The sequence below is a fragment of the Blennius ocellaris genome (genome assembly GCF_963422515.1).
Source record: "Blennius ocellaris genome assembly, chromosome: 17".
Taxonomy (NCBI): Eukaryota; Metazoa; Chordata; class Actinopteri; order Blenniiformes; family Blenniidae; genus Blennius; species Blennius ocellaris.
The window spans coordinates 22,501,852-22,512,654 of NC_137666.1; the positions used below are offsets into that span (position 1 = coordinate 22,501,852).

The 10,803-nt window shown below is 46.5% G+C and overlaps 1 protein-coding gene across 1 annotated transcript; it reads right to left on the bottom strand.

Annotated features, from left to right (window-relative positions):
- On the bottom strand, nt 1–8,904 carry LOC308142387 (14-3-3 protein zeta-like). Its single transcript, XM_080512758.1, has 6 exons — nt 8,820–8,904; nt 7,302–7,701; nt 4,372–4,504; nt 3,973–4,136; nt 3,793–3,888; nt 1–1,007 (listed from the first exon to the last, which is right to left on the bottom strand). Exons 2-6 carry the CDS (start codon nt 7,593–7,595, stop codon nt 933–935), a joined length of 762 nt encoding a protein of 253 aa, XP_080368884.1. The 5' UTR covers nt 7,596–7,701; nt 8,820–8,904; the 3' UTR covers nt 1–932.
- Between the last annotated feature and the right edge of the window lie 1,899 nt (nt 8,905–10,803).

A 10,803-nucleotide genomic window follows, 5' to 3' on the forward strand; every position in this document is an offset into this window, starting at 1 on the left:
TTTTTTTGTTTATAAAATGTTTTATTCATGTTAACATAGCTGATACATAGGGATTCAAACAGTTCCACAAGGCATTTGGGGACTACAATTGAATGAATAGCAAAACAATAGTGGTCCAAATCTCTAGTGACAATCACTGGACAGACTAACGAATCACCCTCTGGTAGGATGTGTACAAACTTGCATTGAAAGGTACTAAACTTGACACTTGAACTTGTGTTACAGCAATTGTTCCCGTTCCAGTGTAAGATCTCAAGAGACATGCATGACAGAATTGTCTTCTTCCCATTAAAAAGGTCCCTGCAGCGGCGGCCAGCCCAGCAGGCATGCTTCAGAGATGGGGGGGGGGGGGGGTGGCCGTCTGGCACCACTGGGCTGTGTTGTCTGTCGCCACACTGGCTCTCCTGCAGTATGGACATTATGGACATTAACTCTGTTTGAAGTTGAAGCTCAGCTGCTGGAACCGAACCACAACTGGAGACTGACACTAGAAAAAGGTAGAAGGGGAACTAGTTTTTAGATTTCGCCGTGTTGTACCCAGGAAAAGATCCAGACACATTCTGTCAGTTGATGGGAGTTTGGCTTCTGCTTCTAAACTGCAGGGATCCGGTTATCAAGCTATCAATCACTTCACTATCGCTGAAACTGCACAAATGGGAAGGCCAGGACGAACACAGACCAGAGGAATGAGGGTTCTCTTATTCTTTTGTTTTTTTTATCCAGGTGTTGTCCAGATCTTAAACCTGACAAAAATGTTCTAACTTTTTTTTGTTTTTTAACTTTGTCTTAATTTCCTTACATGACCGTTTTCAGCAATGACTTTCATCGGTAGAATGATTTAAGTGGAGCATTGAGGAATGAATGTGTAAAAAGTTTTTTTTTTTCTTTTCTCATTATTTTGGGGAGATAATCCACTGGTGAGGGGTGTGCCTTTAGTTCTCGTTCTCGCCGCCCTCGCCTCCTTCGCCAGCATCGCAGTCATCGGCGGCGTTGTCCGATGTCCATAACTGAGGAGAGAAAGACCGTCGTGGACTCAGTCACCAACTACAATCTCTTTAGAACCTGATGAAAAACATTATCAGAGGCTCCATGGAAAGTCCTGGAGGATCTGGTACAGGGTCTGCACATGGATCTGATACTGGATGGGTCTGGTACAGGGTCTGAACATGGATCAGATACTGGATGAGTCTGGTACAGGGTCTGAACATGGATCAGATCCTGGATGGGTCTGGTACAGGGTCTGAACATGGATCAGATCCTGGATGGGTCTGGTACAGGGTCTGCACATGGATCTGATCCTGGATGAGTCTGGTACAGGGTCTGAACATGGATCAGATCCTGGATGAGTCTGGTACAGGGTCTGAACATGGATCAGATACTGGATGAGTCTGGTACAGGGTCTGCACATGGATCTGATCCTGGATCAGTCTGGTACAGGGTCTGAACATGGATCAGATCCTGGATCAGTCTGGGACAGGGTCTGAACATGGATCAGATCCTGGATCAGTCTGGGACAGGGTCTGAACATGGATCAGATCCTGGATCAGTCTGGGACAGGGTCTGAACATGGATCAGATCCTGGTACATCAGAGACTCTAGTTGCAGACTGTTTCCTCGTGGAAACGCTGAAACTGCAACACTTGTGAAACTCTCAGTTCTTGGACCTTCATCAAGAGAAGTTGTGCTTCTGAGTATTAAATACTGTTGTGTCCAAAGGAGCCTTCATGCTCCCCGTGTCCACAAGTGTCCGCGGGGCGAACAGTGCTGGACTGTGGCACCGGTCCCTCTGAGGTACCCCGGTCCCTCTGAGGTACCTGAGGTTCCCTCCAGCTCTTTCTCCTCCCTCAGGTTGGAGTTGTAGATGAGAGGATCTCGGTGGACCTCCTCACATAAACACTCAGAAGAGGTGGAGACTGGAACATTCACAGTCGGAGCACACGGGTCACCGTCACAAAGTTTGGGCGGAGCAGAGGCTCTCGGGGGGGCGGAGCAGAGGCTCTCGGGGGGGGGGGAGCAGACGCTCTCGGGGGGGCGGAGCAGAGGCTCTCGGGGGGGTGGAACAGAGGCTCTCGGGGGGGCGGAGCAGAGGCTCTCGGGGGGGCGGAGCAGACGCTCTCGGGTGGAGGAGGGTCTGGACATCACAGTACTCTGCTCACAGGGCAGCATGAGGGGTCTTGATGGTGTTACTACACTGAGGTGAGGCAGGAACCACTTTGCTGCTACAATCTCAGACAAAACTCCAAGTCATCAACACTTTTCACCCCCATCATTCTTCAATGACATAACTTCAGGAATGGCAGCCTGCAGACGGACCGGACCAGCAGGCCTGCAGACGGACCGGACCAGCCTGCAGACGGACCGGACCAGCAGGCCTGCAGACGGACCGGACCAGCCTGCAGACGGACCGGACCAGCAGGCCTGCAGACGGACCGGACCAGCAGGCCTGCAGACGGACCGGACCAGCCTGCAGACGGACCGGACCAGCAGGCCTGCAGACGGACCGGACCAGCAGGCCTGCAGACGGACCGGACCAGCAGGCCTGCAGACGGACCGGACCAGCAGGCCTGCAGACGGACCGGACCAGCAGGCCTGCAGACGGACCGGACCAGCCTGCAGACGGACCGGACCAGCAGGCCTGCAGACGGACCGGACCAGCCTGCAGACGGACCGGACCAGCAGGCCTGCAGACGGACCGGACCAGCCTGCAGACAGACCGGACCAGCAGGCCTGCAGACGGACCGGACCGTCACAGAAGAAACACCAAAAGCTCTTCCAAAAAAACTAAAAACATTTCTTTAGCACTGTCAAAAATAACGTTAACTTAATTCATTTGAAACATTTAATTCGTTAAAAGATTTATGGAATCAACGTAGTTTTGTTTACTTCTATTTACTAAGGTTGATTTTTTGACTCCCTAACCGGAGCAGCAGCACCGTGAAGACAGAGCAGCACAATACCGACTGGAGTTATGTCAAGTCAGAAAGTTTGACTTTAAAAAGTTTCCCGACGTCTGATTGAGAAAGTGAAAGTCATTTGTTTTACTTTGTAAAGCTGAATTTAACAGTCACAGAAGTAATTCTGCAGCAAAACAGCCGGTTGCCATGTTGGCTGACCAGGACCTCCATACTGCTGAAACTGGAGGATACAAATCTCTCTCTAAACTTATATATATATATATATACACGTTCACAACTTTGTTTCTAGAAATACTCAAAGTGGTGGATCTGCACTGTAACAAAACCCAGACTTATATTAGATGTTTCCTAATGAATGTATTTATGATTTTCTTATTGTGCTAATCTTAGAGAAACGGTGCCACCAAAAGCTAAAAACATGTTATAAAAATAGTCTTGTTTTAAATATAGTCTGTGTTGAGTCGACATCAATCCCGTGGTTTTCCCTGAACAAATGTTCATTACAAGGTTCAGTATCAATTTTCTGTAATTAATTGTGCAATTAATCAGTGAAACTTGTTTAAATCGATTGTCACACTAGTTTTATGATGGTGACTGACTGGAATCCAACATGGCCTCCGGGGGAAAACGTGCTTGAAGTGAACACAATTATATCTTCTTACAAAATTGATAGTTGGGAGCTGAATAGAACTCCCCCCTTAGTTTCTACCTATCGTTTCACTCTAGAATGTTCTTTTCCAACCACAAAGGTCCTGTTAATATAGAACTGATATTCCAGAGATGTTTGACTCGTCGTAATTAGAACATGTAAACTGTGTGAAAGGGTTAAAGGTCAGCGTACAGAGACCTGAGCACCATAGGAAGACATGAGACTCACTGTCAGGTTGTCTCTGAGGAGCTGCATGATAAGAGTGCTGTCTTTGTAGGACTCCTCATTTAGCTGGTCCAGCTCTGCAATGGCATCGTCAAAAGCCTGAAGACAAGGTGAAGACGACTATTAGAGACATTCCCCTTCACTGGGTGCGTTACAGCGACGACCACGAGGAGAACTTCAGACCTTCTTGGCCAATTCACAGGCTCTGTCTGGGGAGTTGAGTATCTCGTAGAAGAAGACGGAGAAGTTGAGGGCCAGGCCCAGGCGGATGGGATGTGTCGGCACCATCTTCTGTGTGCTGATGTCAAGGGCATTCTGGTACGCAGTCTCCGAGTTCTCAATGATCTCTGGAGGCACAGGAGCAAATCCAACATCAATATGCAGCTCAAGTACGGCGAAGCGATGGGCAGTTCAAAGAAGAAGAAATGTTGGAGCCAAGTGATGCCGTTGACACAGCAAGGGGTTAACTATTCAAATGTAGAGCAGCAAAACCTTTGGCTCTCGCAGAAAGACACCACCTCACACATCCCTATCTTCCACCTCCAGAAATAAGCTACATAATGAGAAAGAAGACAAACGTACTGATTTTCTCTGCTCCGCCAGCGACTTCAGCCAGGTATCTATAGTAGTCCCCCTTCATCTTTAGATAGAACACTTGGCTCTCCGAGTTCTCCGTCTCTGTGGATTTTTTAATTAAATAATCATCCAGCAGGCTCTGTAGAAAAAAAAAAAGAGCAGATGCATACATTTATGAACAAATGTTTTCCAATGCTATACATATCTCGCTAAATGAGTGTCCACGTTCCCCGGGAGGAGCAGCTCCCCGCTAGCCGCGAACGGAGGTGGTCTGCATGGTGACCCAGTGCAGCTCTGCTCAACGAGGAGTCAAGTGGAAAGGCTCCTCGTCGTTCAGTCCACATTTTCCCCAGTCCATGTGGACTCAGAGAGCCTGTGGGGGGGGGGGGGGGTCCCAGATGAAACTCCCCAAGCACCCCCACCCTCAGCACTGGGCTGCAAGGTCGGATGCTTCATTGCTGACACTTCTCATATGCACAGAAGAGACTTGGCATCGCTGACCAATGCTCAACCCAAAGACTCAACAAAAACAAAAAAACACCCCATTGGGGAAACATACAAGCAGCGTCTGAATCGCCTCGTGTCTTTAGTTCCTTGGTGAAACGACAGTGACGGAGTGATGCATGCAGCACAGCATACATGTTTAATAACCTACAAGCCGTCAGTCAGACGCTTCTCTCATCTGGCCTGAAGGACATTGTTAAGTTACTTTGATAAGTTACAAAATAAGTTCCAATGCCTCTCCCTGCAGTTCAGGCGTCTACAAATTCCTGCTGTGGAGCCACGTTCAGCTTTAGACCCTGTCGTGGCTCCAGAATGTTCACTTCAGAGGGTAAATGCTGATTTAGCTGGTGGTAAGTGAACCATGACTGAGAGGAGAAGAAGAGCTGGAATCAATGTGGACACTTGTTTAATTCTAGTAGCTGACGCTTGATATGTTTGGAAGAAATACAAGTAACAACTAAAGCTTCCACAAGGATAGGAAGATAAAACTGTCTGGACAAAAACACAGAAAAGGACAAAAAAACAACAACTTTGTGAGACAAAATACCTAAAATGACTGACAAGCCTGAATTCACTACACAGATGTTACACAATGTGTACACTGATAGTGGCAAGAGGCCTTTGGTTCATAATTCTGAGTTACAAACCACCAAGTTATGTCAATTAACTGCAGGGACGTCGGCATACTGGGGAACACAGTGCTGGAACGAAGTGCAATTTGATTTTAAATGCAATTAGCGCTTTCACACATCAAAGTACTACGGTTGACACTTTTTTCTTAGGCCTCGTGTATATAAATACACACACAGCACTGCTTTGCAGCACTGACAATACAACCAGCATGTAAAGGCACAGTGGCAAAGCACATTACATTCTCATCCTGTGATCACACTCCAGACTAAACCATCCATCCTCAGTGGACAGACAAGAAGATTACCAGGCTAATCTGTGCCAGTAGGACCACGACTTATGCACAAGTTAACCGATTTAAAGAGCAGATTAACCGTTACACTGCCAAAGCAAACACTCACTACCAGCTCAGTCCTAATGGCAAGCGTCAATCACTCCCAACAAACAATACAGATTAGAGTGTTCACGTTTCACTTCACTAACGTGCCGAGTTCCTCCACCTCCTCCCAGCCTGGGGCAGCAGCCACTCCCACACGGCGAGCTCAGTCAGGACGCATGCATGTCTCAAGTGCTGAGCATTCCTCTCTACAATAGACAAGAAGAGTTTCACACAAAGCTCCGGTTTCAGTCGGCAGTGCCTCCAACACAGCAGCAGTCTGCTGGAGCATGTGAAGTATTTTCTAATTCAGAAACAGCAGTGAGCACAGCTACCTTGCTGTGGGTTCAACCGGCAGCGCCGAGTTTAGCCACAGCAGCTTGGCTTCACCCTCCAGTTTGTTTTCCTTCATTCTGCAAATGTGATCAATCAAGAGCAATAATGAAACGCGCCAGTTCGCACTGCTCAGAGAGCAACCGGCGGTGAAAACCAAGCTGTGACAAACATCTCAGGCATTAAACTGCAGAGCTGAGAAGCCGAGACTCGGCAGGGTGGTGGAGGCCGACACCAGTCACAACCAACACACACACACACACGCACACACACACACGCACACACACACACACGCACACACAGGGAAATGATGTCAATCTTGCAGTAAAGCTTTCACGCAGATCTCCTCTAATCCATGACGGCAGACAAAAGCAATGTAAAGCGCCGGTCTGTGCTGCCGCTGCATTACAGTAAGAGAGTAGTAAAAGCAGCGTGTTCCTCTGGAGTTAAGCCCTGAAACGTGGCAAGTAGTGGCGCAGACTGCATTGAGTGTTCCTGGTTGACTGTGTGGCTGTCGGAGGGCGACGAGTAGAAACTGGGCTTCGCTGACAAAATGAGTCATTTATGCACGTCGACTTTCATCTTCCCTACTTCGGCTTCTGAACCAGACGGAACTGAATAAACACTGAACATACACGGCGTCTACATTTCCTGTAGGTCTGCTGGAGCTCAGTCTCCTATTCAGACACTTTACTAGTGCGCTAGCTGACCTTTCCTCAACTCACACCCGCACATGGCTCACCAGCCCATTGTTCTCATGCAGATTCCCAACAGGCAGGAACCGTGGGAGGACTACATCATACTTCCTGGTCCTCTCTTGCCTGAGAGGCCAGACTTTCACCACTGAAGCATGCTACAGGAAGCAGCAGCAATCTTAAACAACACCTGTCTTAAATAACGTTTTGCCACTCATTTCTGCAGTGTTAAACTGCATTTCAAAAACAAAGAAACCTCTCCACTAATCATTGCAGACAGGGAAGTCTCAATAGGCTTCTCTTATTCCAGATGGATCCCTAGACAACTATACCACAATAGATGTACTCCAGATTTAAAATGAATCCACGCTACACAATAGTAAAGAAAAAGCATTTACCAAAACACAGTTGCAGATGTCCTGCAGTTCCTTCTCCACCTTCTCCCGGTATTCCTTGACCATCTGCTGTTTCTTTTCACACCCCTCGGCCTTCATTCCAATGCTGGACATCACCCTCCAAGCGGACCGCCTCGCCCCGACCACATTCTTGTAGGCGACCGACAGCAGGTTCCTCTCCTCGTTTGACAACTCCTGGCCCTTCTCGGTGACCTCCTTCATACATTCTGCCATGTCGTCATAGCGCTCGGCCTGCTCTGCCAGCTTGGCTTTCTGAATAAGATCCGTTTTCTCCATAGTTTGTAATTCTATGGGGACTGAGAGATCAGAAATGTGAGGGTGTGCAAAGGCTGTTGGATTGAAGAGTGGGTGTAGTACAGGGCCGCGGCGTTGCTCCACCAATCTGTAAAAAAAACAAGAGACAGATACCATTATTGAACAGAAATAACACTGCAAGATACACCAGGGCTTCAAATGGAAAACATGATCTTATTAACCTACCAAGGACTAATAAATATCACATTGATGGCATTATATTGACTTAGTAGACCAATTGCATATTAACATGTCATATTTATTTATTTTGATGACGTTTCATAATTTATGATTGAAATCTGTGACACAACCTCATTCCATAACCGAGTATGATATTTTAAGAAAGCTTTCACTGTATGACCTTCACTCATAAACGGGGCGTTTTATTTGATACCACTTATTTTATGTCGCAATTACTGTTAAATGTATGAAGGAAAATGTTCCAACACGAAGCGACATCAGCTTCTAGGCCACGTTCGGCTGTGGAAATGTGTCCAGGCGTTTTGGATTAACCCTTTTATTGTCAGCAATCATTTTGTTCTATTGTGTGAAGGTTGGAAAATGTGATTTTAGGGTTTCTACACACAGCATGAATGCAGATTGACAGATGATACGATCGGATGTCAGTTCGGGTGTGGAGAGAAACGATGAGCCTGTAAAGCGAAGGTGTTCGGGGCTGGTCGTGGATAAAGCAGTGCTGAACACACGACGTCTGCTGCTTACAATGTGGGTTAATGTCTCTAAACGGGCTCGACTCGGAGAGGCTCGGTGACGACGTGGATCACGGCTTTAAAGCGTGGAGACACAAAAAGACGGAGAAAAAGCCTCAGTGTGATTTTAACCAGCAAACCAAGACGGAGCGTCGAAGGAAACGGTACAAAACGCCTTTTCTACACCCGAGACATCGACCAGCCATTTTGGTTATAACGTGGCGCCCGTGTGATAGATTGTCTCCCAAAAGGAACATTTAGAGGGCGAGTCTTTTCAGCTGGACTGGCTGCGAGGCTCCGGAGCCCCGCGCCCCGCCACAAAGCGTCTGCTGCAGGGGGAGCGGGCGTTCGGTACACGGCCACTCCTTTCAACGAATAACGGTCATTGGTAGCGCTGCTTCGACACCGAGCCCGACCAAACCCGGCTCGTCCGATGCAAATCCACCGAGGGCATGTTTGAGGCGGGGTGGCGAAGGAAATAGTGAGAGTTACTGACCTGCTGAGGTCCAAATGTGCTCCAGGAACAATCCGGCGAGAGAGACTCGTCAGGCAGCAGCACGGATCCAACTGAACCTGCTGAAACAGAGCAGGAGGGGGGAGGGGCGGGTCCGTCACCGGCCAGCAGCCAATCACAACTCACAAATCGGTTTGAGTGGCGGAAACATGTTGGCGGGTGGACCAATAGCGATTGAGCTTGGGAGAACTATGGGGCGGGAGCTCAGGAGATAGTTTGATTGACCAGTACACTGCAGAGACTGGGGCCACGGGGTTTCCTCCAATTAGAACCAGGGATGAAGACGTCATCGTGTTGCCATGGTGATGCTTGTCCAATCGCTCCCGTGCTTTCTCATGCTGTCGGCGGGTGTGGCTCCTCTTCTCAGACCCGCACGTTCATCCTGCTTTAACCTTTTATCTGCTCAAATTCAGTATTTTCACACAAATCCAGGAACTATAACTACACGTCATTACTCACACAAAGTATCTATATGTTTACTTCAACTGGATGTAGTATTAGTGTACAGTTAAGGCATCGTGTCTATTATCTACAGAATAGAATAGAATTGAATTGAATAGAATAGAATTGAATTCAATTCAATTGAATTGAATACAAACACTTTATTATTCCTGGGGCAAATTCTTTAAATACACATGTATAAGACATTTGTTTTTTAACCTTCAAATCCACAGAAAGACAAGCATCATCTGCATTTAGCAATAATATCTTCCAAAATATTTTCTTTTTAAAATGTACTTTTGTCCAATAAATATGCTTGTCTTGAGTCCTAAGCAAAATCCAATCAATGACTATGATATTTTTCAACTGGCCTCAGCCTCCATTGGTGTGTGAATGTGTGTGTAAATGGGTGAATGTGATAAACCATGTACAGTAAAGTGCTTTGGAGCTCCTCACTCAGTGGAAAGGCACTATATCAGTGAAGTCCATTGTAATGCTGGCATATACCTGTTACTACATGCAGTCAAATGACAATGATTGACAGACACGTTAGTTCATTTCAATATTTTTCTTATTTATTTATTTTATCCCGGACGCTAGATAAAATATTTGTATATGAAACCCAAATTTCAGAGAAGTTAGATTTTTAACTTAATGCATTTCGGGTGATGAAATAATACTGTACTGAATATAGTGGTTTGAATGGGAGGAATGGGCAGTGCTTGGCATTGGGAATTGATGTGACACCAGAGTTTCCAAAATGATACAGAAATGAACAACTTTTTGAAAATCTTTGCTGACTGATTGGACCAAGTAAGTAAATTGGTGAGTGTGAGAGTGTGTGTTTGTCCTGATGGATTGGTTTTGGTCCAGTGTGTACTTTTCTTTACACCTATCGAATGTTAAGATTTGCTTCACACTCCTGTGACCACTGGTACGTTTGATGTCCAGTAATTCAGGCGTGTTGACAATGATTGCTGTTGCTGTTGATTTGTTGGCTGCCACCAGCAAACACTGGTAGTATTGATGTGGCCAGTTTAAACGTTTGTGAATCTTATGATTGTGTTTAAAGCAGCTCACGCTTACATGACGGTATGTTTCTTCATCCTTGGTTGTTTCTGTCCTCACAAGAAGGAACACAAAGCTTCTGGTTTGTGGTCAAACTCAGCCACGACACAAGCCTTTGCTTGCTTTGACGCTCTCAGAGGAATTTATGGTGACAGATGAATAGTTGTCATTCCTACTTCGAGAGCATCTGCCTGAAAAAACGCTGAGCCCAATTTAAACTGCAAGCCAGCCTGCTTTGTAATACAAGCATATGTCTATGGCAAAATGACGATGTTCTATAAAGGAATATGAGTTTAAACAAGCCAGACAGGAAAATCCTTTGTTTTGCCTTCTTAACACAATCCGGTCCTTTCACTCTACTTTTCAGTCATTTTCCAGTTACCATCTTATAGGTACCACCATTGGCTAAAAACTAAGACGTCTATTCTTATCTTGCTACCAGCCGTTCTTACATGAA

Coding starts and splice junctions, on each gene's coding strand:
- LOC308142387 (XM_080512758.1), bottom strand. CDS start 7,595: ATGGAGAAAACGGATCTTATTCAGAAAGCCAAGCTGGCAGAGCAGGCC. Junction 4,505..7,301: donor ACATCTGCAACTGTGTTTTG/GTAAATGCTTTT, acceptor TTTTTTCTACAG/AGCCTGCTGGATGATTATTT. Junction 4,137..4,371: donor TGGCGGAGCAGAGAAAATCA/GTACGTTTGTCT, acceptor CTGTGCCTCCAG/AGATCATTGAGAACTCGGAG.